Raw genomic sequence first — 22,151 nt, forward strand, 5'->3', positions numbered from 1 at the left:
GGCAATGAAACATGGTATCAGGTTCCTGCGAACCCTTAAAAGTGCAGGTACTTGAAAATAATTCCTTCCATGCTTCATACTCTTAGGGAAAAAAAAATGTCCAGAAAATCTGCTTAGTAAAAACAAAGGGAAAAAGGAAAAGAGGAGAACATTCAGCACAGAGAAAGTTAGCAGAGCAGTGGCAGTGATAACAGCAGTGATTTCCACAGAATATTTGGCAAAAGTACTAGGAAAGTTACGTAAGGTGAAGGTACTGGAAAAGAGTAGTGAAAAAACCGTAATTAGGGGCAGTCACTGTAAACAGAATGAATTGGGAAAACGAATTTCATTGCTGCTGCATTTTCTTGCTTTTCTACCTCTCCTTCTCTCTACCTCTTGTCCATTTTTTACTCATCAGTGTATAGCTACATTACCTAGTGATTATGGACTATAAATTCTTTTGCGTAAGAACTTTGCCATTCTGTTTGCAAGGCATCCATCATTCTGTGAATTGTGCATACCTCAACTCTGATGTGTTAATGGATAACCAGGCACAAGACATGTCGTGAATCATTCAGGAAAGGGAGAAGGTAACAAGCAAACTCAAAAGTCATGCAGCATATGATGGTGCTGTTTGGAGTTATGTGGATCAGCCACTGAAGGAGTGAGAGGTGCAGGATTTCCCAATAGATTCACTGCTCTTTCCCAACAGATTTACTGCTCTTTCCTAATATCGAATAATATTCAGAAAAAGAGATACTGAATGCAATTCTGTGCTTTCAAGGAGAGAGTTTCTCGTGTCCCCCATAACCTTTCCACTTCTGTGCACATTTTCCTCTTTCCAAGGAGCAGAGCTTTTTTCTCTCCTCTCTACATTTGTGATCTCAAGCCAGTCTATTTATAATTTCTTCTTCATTCTGTGGTAAAATTCAAATGCAGGAGAGACTGCACCTTATCCCAGTACCAGGGCCCAAAATCACTACAATTCGTGTTTTGAGGTGAGCATCTGCAAGGATGCATTGCTTTGCACTGCAATTCCAGGATGAGGCAGATGGCAGAAATGGTATGTTCATAAACCTTAGATGCCATCCTCTTAATTAGCCCCTGCCTGAGTGCAGAAAGTTATTTCTCAGTGCCTTATTATCCGTATCTTTGCAAGGGCAGTAAGATACTGCCCAACACATTCACATGAGACTTGACAAGGGGGATTTCCAGATGTGCATCTCTTGATTAGGAATTTGATACTGGTGCACATAATAACCCAGGCACAGTCATTGAGACCTCCCATCAAGGATAAGGCTACCAAAGGTCCACAAATCAACATCAAGTGAGGAATTTCCCTGACTGCCCTGGTGGGTGATTTCTAAATAAAATTAATAACAGCTTCATTGGGAGTGGAAGTATGATAACTTCTCTGGCACATGCAAGAGCTATGCAATTCAGATTTAATAGGCATCTTTACACAGTTGTTCAGGACTGAGCAAACAAGCACCCTGCATTGTCAGCTGTTGTCAAGTTTGGTATTGACCACCAATATTGTACAGTCGGATAGCATCCATAAGCACCAAACTCTCTCCAACAAATTACAAAAGGCAAAATCCCTTCTTGTTTTTTCTTGAAAATGGATGTATCTTTTCAGCCACCTCATCTTTAGAAAATGTTGCTTCTTTGTATGCCTTTAGTAGAGAGGCATGCATTATGCATAATAGGCATCACTCTCTTTGAATTAGCCATTAGTATCATATGGCAGTGAACAGATATAAATATTAAATGCAGATAAATGTTACATGGAGAAATTGAGTACTGGAATACTAGAGTCCATTGCTCAAAGGCAGAATTCATATCTTGTGAGTAGGTGCTACATTGTGCTGTAAAAAATGTGCAAGCTACTGGAAATTATCATCATTCTTTTCCAAATAATAATTTCAAAAGCAATATGGATTTAAGTGTCATCTAAGAAAACAATAAAACCTGCCAGAACACTTGTAAGAAAATACTGCAAGTCTGTGTTCCTTAGAATTCTTTACAAATTTTCTAAGAGTCCTTTAAAAATAAAACACGACAGAAAAAAAGAACAGCACATTTTCTGTCATTTGGAGAATATTTCCCACTGTATCTCTTGTGGGTGAGCTGGATTTTTCAAGTAAGTAAAAATGCAGTTTTTCAGAAAGAAAATGGGCGAGCAGTTGTTTTTGTATCCAGAGGTCAATACTGCTGTTTTGCCATCAGGAAATTCGTAGTGTTTTTGCTGTATTAGCCAATCGTTTTGTAGTGATCAAAAGTAAAAATCAGAAGGAGGTGAATGTCCCTCTCCATTCTGCCCTCTTGAGGCCCCATCTGGAGTACTGTGTCCAGGTCTGGAGCCCCAGTACATGAAAGATGGGGAGCTGTTGGAGCAGGTCTAGAGGCAGGCACAAAGATGATCAGGGCTGGAGCACCTCTTCTATGAAGAAAGGCTGAGGGAGCTGGGCTTGTTCATTTTGAAGAAGAGAAGGCTGCGGGGTGACCTCATTGCAGCCTTTCAGTACCTAAAGGGAGCCTACAAACAGGAGGAGAGTCAACTCTTTGAAAGGGTAGATAATGACAGGACAAGAGGAAATGGTTTTAAGTTGAGGGAAGGAGGATTTAGGTTGGATGTCAAGAGGAAGTTCTTTACAGAGGGAGCGGTGAGGTGCTGGAACAGGCTGCCCAGAGAGGTTGTGGATGCCCCGTCCCTGGAGGTGTTCAAGGCCAGATTGGATGGGGCCCTTGGCAGCCTGGTCTGGTATTAAATGGGGAGGTTGGTGGCCCTGTGTGTGGCAAGGGATTGGAGCTTGATGATCCTTGAGGTCTCTTCCAACCCAAGCCATTCTATGATTCTATGATTCTGTGAAAAAGAAGTTAGAGAAACTTGGAGGAACTCGTATGTTGAATTGTCTTGTCTTTGGACTGTCAAGTCGAGCTGTTCAAAAAATACTAGTAGAAATTAACTATCCTGAGGAACTCAAAAACTATGATTAAAAAAAATAGGAACAGGTAAATTAGTTAAAAGTTTAAGGTCATGAGAAGATCTGTGGCAAAACTAATAGCTTGCAGGTTTTTCCTACTCTCTGCTTACAAACCTATGTTGCTTCTCTGAACTACGTACCAAAAATAAAAAAAAAAAGGGGGGGGAAATATAAGGCCCTGAGAAGAGATTTGAAAAACCTACAAAATAATGGCCATGCAGATTTGGTCCTGGGTGAGGAATTGCTCAGAAGTGCTTGATAAACAAGCAGCAGCCTAAACTTTAGAACCGTCTTTCCTAAAAACCCCATATCCAGAATGCTCAGTGTAACTCCACGTTTATGCCTTAGATTTGATAAGTCCTTTCTTCTTTCATTTTTGCTGTCGCTTCAAGGATTCATTCTAATGTCTATGAAAGGTAGGTGTACATTGTGCTTTGTTAAATCTCTCATTCTTTGGCACTGTTGACTTCCCAGGCTAAAATACAATCATAAAGAAAGCTTGCAGACAAGGAACACTTAGGGTGATTTTAATAATCAGCAAATTAATGCATTTTTTATATTACCTTAAACTTCTACTTCAGACAGTTTTTACGTGTGAGTCATTTCAGTACTTCTAAAGATCACATTAGCTAATTCATTTGGTATTCATTTCATTTGTGGGATGGAGGGAAAACTCAAAACGCATTGTGCTTCATGCCAGTTCTGAAAATATGGTTGCTTATTTAATTGAATTACTTTTTTTTTTGTTAATTGTACAGTATACCTCATTCGAACAAACATGTCTTTCATGTCTAGAAGATCTTGTCTGTAGCAATAAAGATGTCTAGGAAGACAGCATGAGAATCACAGGATAATTTCTCTTCTCCAAATGACCCTTGATGTTCTGTCTCTGAGTTCCAAGATTTTATGGAGTGAATGCTAAGCTTGTGGTGCAAGACCATCTCTTCTAAAAGTGTCTACTGGATTGCAAAAGACAGATTCAGGTGCTCTGCTAGGCGATATTAACAGCAATAGATCAGGCTTTCCTCAGAAAAAGTGTATCTCAATAGCAAAATATCCTTAATATGCAAATACTTTGTCATAAAAAGAGAACCAGGCAAAAACCTAAATGAGTTTCCAGTTATTGTGAAATTAGTGCAAGTTTCTGAAAGACTCTTTTAATACCAATTTTGTAATTTTCCTGTTTTGTTATGTCTAAATGAATGCAGATGCAGAGAATCATTGGAAAGGAAGATGATTTGAAAACAGCTGGAGATGAAACCATATTTCAGGTATGAAATAGAGATGCATTTTTCTTAACAAAGGTACTGTCGTATTTCCTGTGGACTTTGTTATTTTTTAGATGTGCATATAAGCATCAATGAGTGTTATAATTAATATAGGCGCATTGGATGTCAACTTAATTTTCTAACTTGGGAAGAAAAATTATTTTCATTTCTGCATGTCCTGATGAAGTTTATGCAATTAATTTATTCTACTTCTGTGTAACATATATATATATTTAATAACTGTGTAGCCATTATTTAGTTTCTGCAAGGTTCTGTTTTAAAGTAACTTTATTATACTTACAAAAAATCCAGAAAACTCTCTTTATTGACACATGAGAAAAAATGGCTGCAAACATGAATTGATACCCTAAACTTAAAGTAAGTGCTGCTGTTGCAGTAATATCAGCTTATTTTGAGTTGGTTTGTGTCTTAGTTTCAGTCAGGATGGAATTACTTTTTTCAGAGTGTTTGTTATGGCTGTATGTTTTTGGTCTAGGAGAAAAACAATGTTGATAATACAGCAATGCTAATAGCTGCTGCTAAGCAGTGTTGTACAGAGCCAAGGCCTTTCACAGTGAAGGGCCTAGGGAGCTGGGAGGGAACAGAATTAGGACAGCTGACTTAAACTGGCCAAAGTGTTATTCCATGCCATATGGCATCGTGCAGGAGTTTTGAAGGGGATGGGAGTTATCTGGCTCTCTTCTGCCACTTAGGGCAAGCTGGGCATCGGCTGGAGAGTGGTGAGCAATTGCTTGTGTGTCACTTGTTCTTTACATTCATATATATATATATATATATATACACACACACGCATAGTCATAACTATTTTTCTTTCCATTTTCTCTCTCTTATTAAATAGTTTTACCTCAACCCACGAGTGCTACTTTGTTGTTGTTTTTTTTATTCTCTCCCCCTTCACGCTGAGAAGGAGGGGAGTGAGCATGCAGTGCTGAGCCATCTGCTGGAGCAGATCACAACAGTTTGAAATATATTTGCTGTGGTTCAGGTGACAAAGGCAAGCATCGCCTTTGTTAGTTCCACTTCCAAAAAGGAATAGCTTAATTGCGGACCATAAGAGGAAACAATCTTAGAATACTGTCTTCAGACTGGGTTAGAAGTTTCTTGGGACTGCAGACCTTTAGGAAATGGCAAATGCACATCATCAGGGAAAGGAGAAGGTAAATTCCTGCTCAGTTCTGGCTGTTTTTCCCTAAATCTTTAAAAGTGTAACCTACCTTCTTTCCTGAGATGAGTGTTTGGCAGCTGTCATCTCTTCTTCAGTCTCTGTTCAGCACAGTGACATTCCGTTGCCTGAATGAGATTGAATGAGACTGAAAACAGAGGGGGAACATCTCAGTGTACTGAGAACACCTCAGCAGAAGTGAATGAACTGAGGCAGAGAGGAGAGTGCAGATGAGCTACCTCCATCTGAAGTGTTTCCTGCATCCTCAGCACTATCTCTGTTGCATGCTTATTCTCTCCACAGACTTGCTTTCAGTCTTAAACTGAAAATGGATAGTTGGGAGTGGGACATCAACTGCTGATGTTATAAGCTAAGCAAATGCTAATGTTGTTTCAATAAGAAATTTATACAGGGATCTGCTTTATAAACCCATTGTGCATCCGCAGTTTGTACAAAGAGTAAGGTTGGCTTGTGTTATTTGCTTTTTCACCAATCTCAGAAAAAACTGAAGTGACAGTACGGGTAACACCTTTAGTATTGACTAGGCATAAACATAATTGCCTTCTGTTGCATGCAGGTATTTGGTCCCTGACTATGTGTACAGAGTTCAGCTGAAAATTATTTGGCTGAGCAACAACCAACTCCTCTTGAATCGTTTCTTCAGTCACCAGATTAAAATAGCTACAAGTAATGGGGTTGTCTGCTCCTTCAAACCAATTTCAACTGAGACTTCACTCTAAGAGTGAAAGAAAAATGATCTTCATTCTATCAGATTTCCAGAGGAACTTTGATACAGTTGGACAGATTTGTCTAAAAACACATAAGTGTAGTAGGAGCCAATTAGTTACCTGTGCCAGAATGTCTCCATTTTGTTGTGCCTCTTCAGAATGCTCCATTGCAAAATATCTGAAATGATTGTAACAACAAAAAAATTCTTAGCAAATTATGAATGGATTATAGCCTACTCAAAAGATGAAATAAATACATTTATAGAGTACAGATATCTTGAAATTGTTCTGTTTTCTGTATTTTTACTTGGGAAAATCCAATTTGTCGTTTTTATTTTTATTTTTATTTCCTGTGTCTGTCTCTCAAAGCACAAGTTGATTATAAGCAGTGAATCTAACAGTACAATGTGGTATCAATGTATCTTTACTCCCTATTTCTAACAACTGTGGCACTTACAATATTACTTTCGATCAAAGCAGGTAAAGCATAAGAATATTTACATTTACAGTGTTCTTCAAAAGCTGGGATGTTGCAACAGAAGTTTGCTGTTTGGGACTGTTCTTTGTTCCCATACCTCCGTAATTTGCATTCATGTTTACTGCTCTTTCAAAGTAATCCCAGTTTGTTTTGTGATACCAGATGAAAAAAGTGTCACTGCCTTATGACAATAAGATTTAAATGGCAGTCTGCAACTTCATTTCACCTCCAGACATATCCAGGTGTGTTCCCTGCCCAGCAGGCAGGCAGAAGCCCAAGTCAGTCATTTAATGATTGGATATACCCCTCAATACTCATTGAGATACCGTGCTAGGAAAAGAAATAGCGTTTTTTTGCTTTGCACCATCTTTGGTCCATGTATCTCTGTTTCTTGTATTGAGAGTCTGAATATGCCACTAACGTTCAGAATGTTACCAGTTATGAGTGGCCTTTGACAGGGATTGCAGTGAGCTTGGTTCTCCAAATAAACACATTTCAATTGAGAGATTTTTCTTTTTCCAGTGTTGTTATCAATGCGGGAAGGACATCAGAAAAAACTGCCTAGCCTTAACCAGCCCAGTCATTTAGGAGGCTCCTTGCTGACTTTTTCCCATGTGATTTACTTACAGCACAGGCACGCACACGGATAGATGCAGCCACACTTACAGAACCATCAAGCTGTTTGGTGTATTTTGAAAAAGTTGTGGTCCAGTTAAATGCAGTAGTTGCTTCTTGGTATTAGTTCTCTGAGTTCCTTTAAAAGGTTGCTGTAACAGTTGTGTGCATCAGCATTACTGTAGTGAAACCAGGGCGAATGTTTGCTTATATCTGCCCTACAGCTAGAGCAGGGACTTTGCTCCTGGGTCCTTCTGTTTAGATTAATGAGTTATCAAGCAGTTTCAATACCTCCAATTTAATATGCTTTGTGTAATGGATAAACTTAGAAAATAAGTTTAGCTATTGTTCGGATGTTCGGGAAAGAATGACAATGCAGAATCTTCTGTAATTGTTCTTAAAATTGAATAAATGTGGGGAAATATTACCTGCATTGTTAAGTTCCAAACAGTTAAACATACGCTCCTGAATTCCATAATGAACACATTTTCATACAAAGAATCTAATTTCCATGTGTTTTTTTAGACATTTAACTAGTACTTGGGGACATAGCTATTAATCTTTCTTAAATGGTCTACTTTTATGGTAGCACATGGGTATTTTCCTATTGTTGTGTAGCAATTGTTTTAGCCTGTTTATTTCTCTCTTTTTTTTCTCTTTATTTTCTCCTAAGAGAGCTGAATGACATTAGTTGTCCTCATGTTTGTCACCACTTACGACCTTCAGACATTGCAGCACTGCAGTGCATCTCAGCCCCAGAGACTAGCAGGCCATCTCATAACTTGTCCATCTGTTTATTAGAATTCCTAAGTAATTTAAAATTTTCTGTCCATAACTTCGAAGTCTGCAAAGCCCTGGGCTCAGGATAACTGAGGACTGCCTAAATTGAATGGGCGATGGTGGTGGTTAACAGCTATGCTTTTATACTGCAGTAACATTCTGTAACAGGGCTACAGCGTATCTATGCAACACATCAAATTTTCAAAGGATACAGCCCAAGACTAAAATTGATGTCCCTCACAAAATGGTGTGTCGTAAATATTGTCACCTTTTACTTCATATATAGTGCACATTTCTTCTTGAACCATCTTATGCTGTGTATATGTTTTGTATTAGCCAAATAACATTGAATTCTGTTGAACAGCTTTGGGATACGTTAAACCCTCATTGTTTAAAGGAATCCCTCCAGGCAGGTAACCCCCTGAAGACCCAAGCAGCACTGCATCAAAATACCAAGCTATTAAAAAACTGCTGGGTCACTGCTTATCTCACAGACAAGGAAAATATTTTATTTTTCCACATGATCTGATGCCATTACGTCCTCAAGAGAGATGGAGACACGTCCTTTCTGGCACTGGCAGTGTTCCACTAGTCCCATCTTCAGGTGAATGACCTTTAAAGATCCCTTCCAATTCCCTCAAATGATTCTGTGATTCTGTAATTTTTCTAGATACCTTGGGCTTGGATAGTGAAAGTCTCTCCCACAAGGAATTCATCTGGAAGCCTGCTGTGGTCACAGCAGCATTGCTTTCTGTTTTACAGACATGAGGCAAGGTTACCCCTTTCATCCCTGCTGTGTAACCTCACTGAGCTCTGCTCTGTGTGACAGCGACAGGGCCCGAGGGAACGGCATGGAGCTGCGTCAGGGGAGGGGCAGCTGGGGGTGAGGGAAAGGGTCTGCACCAGAGGGCGGTGGGCATGGAACAGCCTGCCCAGGGCTGTGGGCACGGCCCCAGTGCCGGAGCTCAGGGAGCGTTTGGACAGCACTCTCAGACACTGGGATTGGATTTGGGTGGTGCTGTGCAGAGCTGGGGTTGGACTCCATGATCCTTGAGCTGCATGTATGCAGGTCCAGTCGGCATACACACGCTGCCTGTCAGAGAGGCAGTGGGATGGTGGGCTGGAGATGCATGCTTTGCCTCAGAGGCCACATTAATGTTAATCAGAAGAATGAGCTTCACAGAGCTTAATACCTCCTGAGGGGGTTCCTTGTGACAAATTCTCTGCTTTTTATGGAAATTAATATTTCTAAAGTATGATGTGGCAGGGAGGCAGGGCCTGTACCTCTGTGAGGGCTGAGCCCAGCCACACAGAGGCTGCTTCCCCAGCACACCAGGCAGGCCCCATACAGCGACTGGGTCCCCTTTGCTGGCGGCAAAGCGAGTCAGAACCCGCTCTGATTTCTGTCATCAAGCATCTCCCGCAAGATCGGCTTCCAGATTAGCATAATCCTATTTGGCTGGCAACCATTTTTATTCAGTACCTCCTAGGGAACAGCAGCAGGCTTTGGGGTGAGGTGCTGCAAGCTGAAGACATTCATGAAGTTAGGTTTTCCTCCTTGCTAAGGCATTCATGCTATGGCATAGCCACTCCATGGCATCAGCTGTCATTAACAAACAGCCCAACCACAGATAATAGGAGTGTTCACTCCCAAGTGCTGAATGTAAGTTTTCTTATAAGTTAATGTCTGTTATATCTTCTGTAGAAAAAATGAAGTGCACAGCTTCACCTGCCTGTACCAGACCTGGTGTATTCTTGAATCTTGCCTAGTGAGAATCTGAGAAAGCAACCTTTTCAAAACTGCAGTATGGATTTACGTGATTAAAGCTGACTCATCCTAAAATGACGTATTCATTCTGGAGCCCTCTTCAGGCTGCCTGGGCTTTGCCAAAAAAAAGGCTGCTTTTGGAGACCTGGATCTCCTAGTCTCACTCATTTGCCTGCTTTTAGTTGTTCTGGCTGGCTGTACCTGGTAGGATTCATATCATAATGGCTGTGTCTTTAAAAACTGCTTCCTGAAGCTGAGTTGCAGGATATATTCCAACATCTTGGAGCTCTCTGAGTGACAGAAACCACCGTACTCTTGAGCCATGTTTGAGGCAAAGCTGCTTAGATTGAAGGCTAGATGGCTTTCAGGGAGAGAATCATGGCCTGAGGAAGTTACTAACTTAGCAACTGGAAAGCAAGTAATAGTTCAGAGGAATGGACTGAGAAAAAACAAATTGCAAGGTTTTGGTCTTAGTTTTAGGAAGATTTTGATCTTCACTAGCAGATAGAAATTAGTATATTGTTCTCCTTGACTCTCATTTCTTTACCACTTCTTCAACCATTCTCTCACCTTTTATCTTAACAAAAAATAAAAAATAATTATTTTTTTTTAAATCCAAAATGTATATTATTTTTACATTTTCTATGAAAACAAGATATTACACAGCAAATACCATCTCCCGGGATGTAAGTAAGATTAGGAACATACTACAGATTTTAATCGTGATGAATGTTTTCATGCCTCAAGCAAATTCTACAATGAAAAGTGGTAGGAATCCAGAGACAGCAAGTCTATTAACATTTCAGATGAGTTTGAAAATCAGTTAGGTACATTATTCTGAAAATCTTGTCTTGCCACGTGATAAGTTTTTCCAGTGCCACTTGTTGCTACTTGCTGCAATGTCAGGTCCTAAATGTGAAAAGCTCAGTGGGAAGCTACAAGATTATGTAGGTCTGTGACTGTGGTTCAGTGTTGGCAGCATCAAGCTTCTATGTTAACAGTCTCTGTAACATAAAAAGGAAATATCTGATTGTGTTATCTGATTTCATTTTAAAATGATTACTTGAATAATCAGTTGATGACATTTTTGAAGGTTTATAAGGTGTTAAAATTACTCCAGGAACATGAGTTTAATGTTTCCAGTGTGTACACACGTGTTCCTTAGTTCATATAGACTTGAGCAACATCAGAGATTGGTCTTTGGGATCCTCTGTTTGAGGCAATGGAGACAGAGAATGTCTGAGCTCCCCAAATGAGACACATGTCCATGTCCCATCAACATGCATACATCAAGGTGAGAACATCAACATCCATTCTTCTTTCTGTGACTCATCTTTCTCTAAGGCATGAACCCAGAAAGGTGCTGAAGTGCAACCTGCAAACGCTGAAGCCACCACACACACCTGAGTACAGACAGTTTAGATAGTGGCTCTGAAAGCTACCACTCTGATCCTTTTTACAGCTACAAGGTTAGGTTACCATTTCATTCTCATTGCCAAAAGACATTCCAAACCTAAGTTGTTCTACCTGAGCTCGGGAGGGTGAGGTGTTGGAAATATTAATAGAGCTCTCATTATCATCTAACAAACAGTTGTCATGTTGGTACTAATTTATGCAGTTCAGCAGCAAAAGCTCCTAATGATTCTGTGGAAAAAAAATGAATTATGTACTAACATGTACTTTCAAGCATTAACTTTAGTAAAAGCTTTTTTTTTTTTTTTTTTTTTTTTTTGTAATTTTACCCTTAAGCTGTAGTTTCTCTGGTCTCCTATTGCATATTCTCTTTTAAAGAAATGTGCTGCTTTGTAGTTTTAAAATACATTTAACTCTCACTAACGCAATGTTTGGACATCTGCCAATTCCACTTTGGAATTTCAGCTGATAAAGAGGGTAGCCAATGAGTAGGTCCATATTTGTTATAAATCCAGGGATAGGCTTTGTCATATTAGATAAGATGAGATGGGTATTGTTTGTATGTCTTCATCTGGCTTGTAGCTAGAGGACCCTGAATAGAAGACAATTATTTTTCTGTTGCAGATTTAGTTTCTAAGAGGTTGTTTTAAACTTTGTTTTTCAGATCGCTTTCAGTACAACAGTGGTTTTAATACAGAGTTGTTAAATTGGAAGTATTAAATTCCATAATCACGAGCTTAGTTTTAAAAATTACATCAGAAATTTATTCCTTGTATTTTTCAAGTGCTCTTTGAACAAGCAAACAAAAAGCAGATTAGAATCTCACTGCAGTGGGAAATGCATTGATTCTTTTCTGTTTCTTCTTAGAAAACTTTGCATTCCAACGTTAATAGTCAGGGGTTGACTTTCAAACAAGCATACACAAGCATTTGACTTTTGACTTTCAAAAAAGCCCATACGAATGTTTATGCATCAGTCTTCACAGCAATCTGAAGTGTTTAAACTTTAGAAGGATGGACCTCGTGGGTATTTAAATATTCTTTGCCTGCAGTTAAATGATAAAGTTAAATAAGTACAGTTTGCTTGTGTCTTGAAAACTTTTTTTTCTAGATTCACTCATTCATGACTTGCATCACTGACATTTAGTGCACTGTGGTTTGCAGTAGAAATGAGGAATGTTACATTTTAACTGTAACATAACTGCGTGGCATATGCAGTAAGCATGAAACACAGTGGACTAATGGGACTTGTTATTGATGATGCTGAAAGCTAAATAACCATTAGTATTAAATCTTATGAATAGACTCTTGTCTTTCATCTTACCTCTTCAACCAGATAAAAGACACAGAGGCTATTTAGATGTCATAAGAATAGTTTGTTGAAATCCCTCTGGACTTAAAAAAAAAATCTCTCTTCATGTTTCCCAGTGTTTTGTTGCGTTCAAAGAAGTGCCAGTACACTGGTGCTGAAAGAAGAAAAGGACAGAAACCCAGCATTATGTGTGGGTTTAGGCTTGTTAAAGATGCTGTTGAGTTGAAATAACGTGCATCATTTTTCTGCAGAAATCTCTTTATCAGATTTTTAAAAACAGAACATTGAATAGCACTGAAGATTGGCAAGAAGCCTTCTGAGACCAAACTATAATAGAACACTGTGAATGTTTTTGTTTTTCTAGTTCCACTTTGTAAAGTCTCATAAATGTTTTTAAATGACTGTAACAAACTAGAAATGCCTGACTAAGAACTTTCTTTTACAGAGATGTTACATTTATGTAAAGCCTCTGTTCACCTAAACGTAAAGCCTTACAACAATTTAACTAGCAACATTTTCCATTCTAATAATAAAGTGCAACAGGGGTGGTTGTAAATTGTACTCAACATTCATACAGAATATTTAGGAGCAAGATGTACATACACAGTTACCAGTTGATGTGGAAGAAATATTCAGCTTGGAGATTCTTGTGTGATAGCTCTGGGAACAGTAATTTAATTACAAGCATCTCTTGTGAAATTGTACTTCACATGAATACTTCCAGATTTGCAGTGAGTAGATAGCAATAATCATCAGGGATTTTTTTTGTTTGTTTTATAGGAAGCAGAATTGGAAAGCTGTGATGTTAATACCATGCTGCTGGTGCATTTCTTTGGAAAAGAAGGAAAGGAAAAACTTCGCTATTCTGAGTTTTTCAGGTATTTTTTCAGCCAGTCCTGTTTGTAACACCTCTACTCTGCATTAACACTGGTATTAGCCTGACCCAATGCTGAGTTGGTTCAGAAAGTTAAATGGATAACCAGGTAGAAGACTATTTCTGGTTTTACATGATTGAAGTTCTGGTGTAGCTCCTTGGACTACTGTCTGCAGGAGAAATTGTGCTCAATTTTCTGCATCCTACCGTGATGAACTCAAAAGCAGCAAAAGGGCTGGAGGTCATGAGGGTTGAGATTACCATTCTTGGCAGCTGCGTGCTGCCAAGACACAGCATACTGTAAGACAGTATGATTCATGAGTATTTTTTTAGAACAGTGCTAATCAATTAAACTTTACTGAATTGAGATGTTCCCAATTACAACTGTCATGTTAGGATACAGGACACATTTCTGTTTGCTTCAAATTCCAATTTCTGTTGAAACTTCAGTGGTGCCTTTTTTCACCCTTTGAACTATTGCACTAGGGCAGTGCAGATACTTTATGGCACTTGTGCTGGTACTTAAAATTGAGCCAGATGGTAAACAGGATGAGACTGAAGCTGCAGTGCTGGACCAAGTAGCCACTACTGCTGGAAAAGCATTGCTCACAAGTCTGTTTCACTGTAAGCCTGAAAAATCAGAAGCTCAAATAAAGTTCTAAGCCTGGAGTCATTCAGTTCACACGTTACACGTGTCAGAAAAATGCTCTGATGTGGTTGATTTTCAACTTGAAAATCCAACTGGTATCAGGTGTTTGTGTTTTCAGTGAAGGGTTCTTTCTTCCAGTGTTTCTTTAAATCAGTAATGATGACCATCAGTGACACAGCATCAACATTTAACTGGTTAACTCTCTGTTACTTGGGAGATCAATTTCTACTTTTAGTATGAAGTCAGGACACATCTTGTTACGTGAATATTGGGCTGGAATCCAAATACACACTTTGAAATAAATGGAAGTTAAATGCCTGTACATCTCTATGATTCTTGATTTGCATTTTGAACACAACGTCAAGAGAAGTTTGTCTATATTAGTATTACTTCTTCTACAAAAATAATTGGACATTCACAGACTGTGGAAACAAATTGTGATAATTGTTTACTTGATTTTTTGTTCAGAAGCAGGAATCTGTGCCAGCCCTCTTAAAAAATGGATGTTGTTTCAGTCAGTAAAGGTTTGAGGAAAGCCAGAGTGAAAAAGGAAGACAATTTTCTTAGCTCTAAAGAACGTTCCACTCTACTGGCTCAAGTACATACCAGTCTTCAAATAAACAGCCTTTCTCTTTTGAAGACCTCCACTCAATAGGAATCTGAGTGAAATAAGTTTAAGATGCCTGCAGCTCCCTTCTGTATAAATAGCATAGATTCTCTCAATGAAACAAAAGGCAGAGAGCACCAGTAAAAGGTTGTGTTTGCATATACAATGTAAACTGAAATGCCTTGGCTTTTAGATAAAATCCCACGCTGACCCAATGAGGTATGACATTGATAAAACTATGTACCTAGTACGATCAGAACGTATGGGTTAAAGACCTTTGCCTACCACACAGATAGAAGCCTGTAATCAAAATCAAACTCCCACATCTTGCTCTTAAAATCTGTGGGATAAGTGTAAGGTTTAATGCAGGTAATTTTTCAACAGTGGCAGTTATTTTTCGTAGAGTTGGAATGTGCCTCTTTATCACTGTGTAGACACTCCATCTCAGTTGCAACATGACAGTGAAGTTTGTTTAACACACAGAAAGGTGAATAAAAGAATCAGTGTCTTTTTAACCTGTGTGAAGATATCACTTTTCACATGATTTTATTTGCAAGTAAATCAAGCACACCATTTCTAGGTTCCTATTGTTCAGAGAGAATGTGATTTCTATCTGATGGCCTCTCATAAACATTTTACCTTACGCGGGAAGCTATTGTTGGCTGTTTGATCAAAGTGCCACGCTGTTTTTACAAGAGATGACTGATGAGCTGTACAGACATAGATCATTGTCAAAAGAAGAAAATAATGGTAGTAGATGCTTTTATCATTTTCCAAGTTGATGCCTAGAAAGCTTTTCCATTGATCAGTGTAGTACCTAGCGGAACGTAGAAGTGATTAGATTTGATTAGGACACACTAAAACTTGTCACATTAGTTAAATACACAGATATTACTGCATTACAGAGCCGCCACACAGGCTTGAAACTTAAAAAAAAAAAAAAGGAATGCCTTCTTTGTGAAATTTCACTTTACTTGTATGGGAATTCAGAAATCTGAGACTGGTGTTCTCACCTCATTACTTACATATATTTTCCTCATGCTTCTACTTTGCAGTTTGGCTGACTTAAAAATCTTTTTGGAAGTGTGCAGCCATCTGTATCTGCACCAATGATGTCCGACCCTTTTAGTTTGCAGTCCAAACATTTAAAAAATGTCAGACAGACACAGTATCAGGGCACTTCATTTGCCTTGTTCTCCTTCTTTGCATTCAGATGACACAAAGAAAATGGAAACTGTCTATGTCTTTTCAGTCAGTGTGAAGCTGAAGTAAGCCAGTTCTTGTGCCTCCCTTCCTACAGCCCCAAACACAGGAGGCATATGGATTATAGAGAGGGAACGTGGTTAATCATTCTGTTCTCCATCTCCCTCCAGCTGGTGCATGGTTCTTTGGAAATCATAGGTAGGGAATACATGCAAGGAGACCCTCAGACTGCTTTTTACTGGACAAAAATGAGACCATGAAACAATATCAGATAATTTCTCAGCTTATTCTTGTTCTGTTGTGAAAGTAGGAGAAAAGAAGTAATCCAAAAAATAGTAAGAATCCATATAGAAGCAATTCCATATATACTCTATGACACCAGTTAAGCTCTTTCTCACTATTGTACAGAACATAGTCAAAACAGCAACCAAAGCTGCTCCTTTCCATCCTCCATTGAACAGTAGTAGTGGGATTTCCACTTCTGCAGCTTCTGCTGGAAGCACATACAAGTTGAGGAGGCTATCAAGGAAGCACATCCTCTTGTGCCATTCATGTAGTAACAAGGTGGTCTCAGAGCTCTTAAGGCATGACTCAAGGAACACCTGTGCAGCCCCAGACTGCTGCACGATTTCTTGCCAGTTGTATTGTCCTTAACATCACCATTCACGTCTTCAAAACAGTTTTTTTCACTGGCAAAAGGTAGGAAACATTAATCAAATTTATTTTGTAGAGTCCTTATGTAAATCACTAGTAGAAGTGGTGCCTCAAAGCCAGGTGCAATTGGAATGTTTATTGTCCTGTGTCAGTTTAAGAAGATATAAAACAACACACTGCAAGCTCATTGTATGTGTGTATATATATAGATAGATATAACAAAGAAAGGTAAATTAAATACAAGAAGCTGTAACCAGGTAAGACTTTCTTCTCAGAAATGTGAACAAATTTCTGTCTCAGATGACCAGCGCTCTGTTTTTACACCAACATCATCTTCTAATACCTGGCCTCATCTTAGAGATTGTCACACTTCAAACATAAAGCCAGAAATCCACTGGAATTCCAGGCTTTTTTTTTTTATTCTCATGCGTGGCAGTTTCCCTGGAATTTTTGAGAATTTTTGAGAAACTAATTTTTGTATTTTTCTTCCAAAGCTTTTTCACTTGTGCTTTAAATTCAGCTATGTAGTATGTGTTGGTTTTTTTTGTTTTGGTTTTTTGTTGTTTTTTTTTTCTTATTATGAGTAGAAAGCTATTTAGTTTTCTGGGTTTAGCACATATTTCTTCTTGACAGCCACTGTGGTGTTTTGTTCTGGTTTTTTTTTTTTCTGAAAGTCCCTTGCTGATCTTGTTTAAGTATGTCTAATCCCAAATAAAAGAGGAGACAGTAATTCACTCCCTAGACAGTTTATGACTGCTATGACTTTTTTCCTGTAATCTGTCCCCAAGCAAGCTTAAATCTCTCACAATCTTCAAGGGTGAAAAAAAAAAGGAATAAGTGAGAGACTATGGAAAAAATATTAAAAATGCTTCTAATTGATTCTGGGAGGAGAAATGAAAAATTACTTTCCAGTATGGTTAAACAATGATCATAATTTAATCATATAAGAAAAAATAAATCCTGTTAATTTTCTGTCCTGATTTGTTCCCTTCAAACTTCTCATCAATAAATTGAAGTTTGCACCTCTTTATTCATTTTTTTCTTCTCTAGCTCCAGTTGTACAACCGTGCACAAAACACTGCCTTTCATTTCCTTGTCCTGTTTCTCTTTCTTTTGGTATTTTCAAACTCCTTGGTACATTTCATTTGAAAGCATTCATTTAAGAAACCAAAATATATAGACTGAACCACACTGATAGGACTGAAATTTGTTTGGTGCTCTTTCTGTGTTCGTGCCAAGGCACACAGGCAGGATCTCAAGTAGTATCATCAACTAGTGATGTTTTTGCACATTTCCAGTGATTTTCATCTAGAGATTTGGAAGTGCAATTATGATTGCCTTTTTATGTGTCCCTATACCTACACTTCTATCTGTCTATAGACCCCAAATTCACTTAGAGATTACATACAAGCAGGGTCAGACTGAGAAAAGAAAAGGGATGAGAACAAAATCTGGCTTCTGGTTCTATATTCCTATCGTAAGTGAATCTGAGCATTTCCCAAATATTTAGTAGTGAGGCTGAGAAGAATCCCCATTTCTTCCTTTCCTGTATACTTATGAGACAAATAGCTTGATTAGTTTCCACAAAGTGCTTATAGATGAACGTGATTAGTTTGATTATGTTTGCTTTGGAAACAATGAGGACACTAAATCAAAGAGAGTTTTGCCTGTAATTCTGACAACGCTGAGATTGATTAACTGCTTTAGCACTTGCTAAGCTGAGTTTGTAAGCATGTATGTAAATAATCTTGTGAAGGTTAGTGGTTCACGTCCTTATTAGGTTTTCCATATTCTCTTCTGGAAAGTCATATTTGCCAAAAGGCAGCCTTGCAATTCTTGGTAGCAGTCATTTGCTGCAGAGATGATTATCGAGTCTCCAGCAGGACTGCAGTGTCTGAAGAGGAGCCAAAGCAGAGTAGAAATGCTGGAGTAATATATTCACCTCTGTCTTAGCTGTCAAGTTTCCTTCCTACAAACCTATATACCACAAGCACTGGTTGGTTTTGTATTAGAGTACTGAAGCTCTGTACAGTCTTTGAATTCAGATCAAAAAGTATAGGAAGGAAACCATTCCCTAACCTTTCATTTTGTGTTTTTCATTCTACTTCATGTGCCATAAGGAAGCTAGCACTTCATTGCAACATCTCAGGTTGGAGAGAGAATAGCTGCATTCCTGAGGTTCCCCACTTTTATTACATTTTCACTTCTATTAAAGCTGAGTTGCCAAAAAATCCTAACAGACTCCCTCTTTCTGTAGGTTTGTAAAGCATGTTACAAAATGTGGGCTAACTTCTGATAAGGCTTCTGGATGCTGTTGTAACATGATAACAAAGTTGGCCATTGGCCTTCAACATGGGTGTTTTGGAGTAAGGATAAAACAGGCTGTCATAAAGAAAGTACTGTCTGCTCCCAGCCTTTTTTCCATCTTACAAATTTATGATTGATCTTTTCTTTTTGTTATTTGGAAACTCAGGAGTTGCTTTTATCCTTAAGCTGCAATGCAAGAGCATTTCCAGTGCAGTTATTCTTGAATTGTAGAGCACATCTAATATGCGATTCCCATTCCCATAGCTCAATTTTGTCTTTCTTTAAAGTCCACAGCCATTGACTTTAAGAGAGCAGGAATTCCATTAGTATGCTTGTTTTTCCTAATATATGAAGAAATTGTGAAGGAATTTCTAACTGAAAATTGTCACACTGTGATCCAGAAGATAGAAAATGAAGTATCCCTAGTGGTGTTACGGCATATAAGTATCAGGTTTTACTTCCTAACCAGAAAGCTATTTTTAATAACTTTTATTAACTTTCTTTTTAAAAAACTCATTAGGATTTTTAACTCTCACATCTGGGAATAACAGTGACCTAGAATGCTGATGTGATGATTCATGGTATTTTAAATTTTTGTAATATGGGAGTCTATCAGATATAAATTTTACATTACATATTTCAGCTGCTGAATTTGGTATGACAGGAAATCTTCCCACTCTAGCTTGCCAGGAGCAAGCCTACGTGTTGAAATGCAGGATCCGTTAATTTTTTTCATACGTAAAGAAGTAATTCCTGCTCTCCTCCCCACTCTGAGTAAGATGTGTGGCTGATGTGCAACCATCGATGTGCAGTGACATTGCCTGGAAGCAACTGGAGAGGACAAGATTCCAGGCTTGAGAAGAGGCAGCAGAAACCATGGAAAGGTTCAGTGCCTCATTCCCTATCAGACAGAAGCAGGTGCAGAATCAAGCGTATGTCAGAAATGCTAGACCAAATGCTTCCTTTTCCTCTTTGGTTTCCTTGCACCATTCAGCTGGCTGATGTATGTGGCTACGCAGACCACTGGCTCCTTCCTTGGCATATAGAAATGCTTGGTCACCCAGTCCTGCCCTGTCTGGGTACAGCCCTGGGTGGGTCACTGAGACTTTTGTGCTTCAGTGGAACCTGCAAATGCAATATTTAGAAATGAGGGAGGAACACGTCGTTTGTCATCACCTGGCTACTGACCAGCTAATGACAGAGAGGTGGCTCTCCAAAATGAAGAACTTATCCTATCAAAGACAGACCTTACACCTATCACAAGACGTATTTTATTCCACAGAGTAAAAGCCAAGAAAATAAAACACCAAATTACACCCTATCTTGTTTCCCTACATCCGTGGCTATCTTGTTTCCCTACATCCATATTTCTGAAAGCAACCTCATTTTCAGCAGCTTCTCCTCCCCCAGACCAGGTGTTCCATCAACTGCAATCGAAGATGTGGTTACTGCTCTGCATGACCTGTGCTGTCTTCCAGCCATGCATGAGCCACACATCCCAGATACTCCACTCTCACTTCTGCTGGGCACTCCCAAAACGCAGCAAAGCTCTGTCAGTTTGCCTGCATGGCTTTGGTCTGCAAGGCGTGTTACGCCCAACTGCTCAGCACAGGCAGAGAATCACAGCCTTCAAAACAGTGCAGCCAGCTTTTGGAAGGCTGTTAAGGCAATGGTGTTCTGAGTACCCCAGCCAAGAAAACCTTCTGCCTGTTGTAATGCTGTCCCTGGGGGGGCACCTCTGCCGTGCAGGCGCCTTGAAGCTACCTTCACTGGGCCACAGAAATGCTCATATAAAATGTGGGAACATAGCATAGACGTACTCAGTATTACAGTAATAGAACTCCAGCCTGAATCTTAAATTTCCTCTCAGTGTCAGGCTTTCGGTCACCTGTGTGTCCTGAGCAGTGAAGCATTTGTTGGCTCTTTATTTGCATGTGCGGCTCTAATTATTAGAGAAGAAAATACAAGAGAGAGCTTATGCTGCAGCAGCAGCTTTCAGCTAACCCCTTATAGACTTCACAGAGCTTCAAGCTACTAATTGTCAGAGTGATCTCATTAAAGAACTAAAGATAGCTGTGCAGGCTAAAATGCTTTAATTTCAGGGAAAATAATTCAAATCCAGTGAGGCCATGCAAACACTGATGAGCAAATGAGTCTCTGCTGCTCTTTGCTGCCTGGACCCTTAGCTGTCTTCTCCAACTAATTGCTTTGTCCCAATATAGAAGTATTTCATTCCCTCCTGTCAGTAAATTTTGCAACTCAATTAAGCAGGGTTCTTTTGATGTAATGAAAAGATTCTGGCAAGCCTGGTTGTGTTTTTAACCTTTATATTCACAGGGAAAAAAAATTATACACAGCCCATCTCTAAATAGCTCATACACCATTGTTTTTCTCTATCTTGAAATTCATATCCAGCTCCCCCCCCAGAAAATGAGAAATGGTTACGTGGGCCAAAATTCAAAGCTACTGCTCTGCTTGTGGTTCCAGCTTCTGAAGGATAGTGGAGTGAAGGGTGGTGAGGCCCTGGCACGGGTTGCCCAGAGAGGTGGTGAATGCCCCAACCCTGGGTCAGGCTGGACGGGGCTCTGAGCACCTCTGATGGAGCTGCAAGTGTCCCTGTTCATGACGGGGGGTTGTATCAGATGGCCTCTAAGGGTCGCTTCCAACTCAAACTGTTCTGTGATTCTGTACCCACACATTAGTACTTGATTCTCGTACTGCTTTAGTTTTTCTTCCGAAAGAATGAGTGTCTTCTAAAACTGCTGATGTTCACAGCATCCTTTTTCAGACAGCTCTCTCCTGAAATACCTGCGACATCATTTTCTGTGCTCTTCCAAATCGTCTGCATGCCATCTGTAGTCCCAGCGAACCCATTCTCTCAGTATTAAAGAACCAATTTGCCAAGCTTCTCTTTGCTGTCTGAGCTTTGCAGTCTTTGAGGCTTTTAGTTGTCCTTTCATGTAGCGATGATTTCAAGGTTCCTCTTTTCTTTCACCTTTGTAATAGTTGGGGCCTCTTCTTTGGAGGTGCTTTCCAACCTTAAATTCCTCTTTTATAAATGTGAAGTTTCCTAAATAACATGTTAGGCCTTTAGCTGCCGTGTCCTTTTCCACTCATTCATTACAACACTGCCTCATCGATCATTTTAATTCATTATCTGCACCTTTTCAAACATTTCTTCCTCACGTGAAAACTATAGACGATCTGCATGCTGTCTTAGCGTGGGCTTAGGGAACACCCTGCTGGTGTCCCTGCTGAAATGCAGCTCTGGGAACAAGTCAGCTCCCAGGCTGGTATCTGCGGCCAGCTGGTGGTGTCTAATGCATATCCACTATTTGTTCTCACAG

The 22,151-nt window shown here is 39.3% G+C and overlaps 1 protein-coding gene and 1 long non-coding RNA gene across 7 annotated transcripts in view; one reads left to right on the top strand and one right to left on the bottom strand.

Moving 5' to 3' along the window:
* The window catches only part of LOC104917606 (uncharacterized), a 48,351-nt gene extending 40,928 nt beyond the window's left edge, over positions 1-7,423 (bottom strand). For 2 of the 4 annotated variants that reach the window (XR_014881094.1, XR_014881093.1), the window contains exons 1-3: positions 7,290-7,423; positions 6,266-6,323; positions 5,470-5,565 (exon numbers count right to left, since the gene is read on the bottom strand). This is a non-coding gene — a long non-coding RNA (uncharacterized LOC104917606). Of the gene's footprint in view, positions 1-2,380; positions 2,519-5,233; positions 5,371-5,469; positions 5,566-6,265; positions 6,324-7,289 lie in introns of those variants that run through there. The other 2 variants (XR_014881095.1, XR_796975.4) reach the window with 2 other exon arrangements.
* MICU2 (mitochondrial calcium uptake 2) overlaps positions 1-22,151 on the top strand; it is a 129,930-nt gene that overhangs the window by 102,741 nt on the left and 5,038 nt on the right. For all 3 annotated transcript variants that reach the window (XM_085216179.1, XM_085216181.1, XM_085216180.1), the window contains 2 exons: positions 4,175-4,237; positions 13,291-13,388. In XM_085216179.1, the coding sequence (XP_085072305.1) occupies positions 4,175-4,237; positions 13,291-13,388 (161 nt within the window). The remainder of the gene's footprint in view (positions 1-4,174; positions 4,238-13,290; positions 13,389-22,151) is intronic.

The sequence above is a fragment of the Meleagris gallopavo genome, chromosome 1 (assembly GCF_905368555.1).
Source record: "Meleagris gallopavo chromosome 1, MGAL_WU_HG_1.1, whole genome shotgun sequence".
Taxonomy (NCBI): Eukaryota; Metazoa; Chordata; class Aves; order Galliformes; family Phasianidae; genus Meleagris; species Meleagris gallopavo.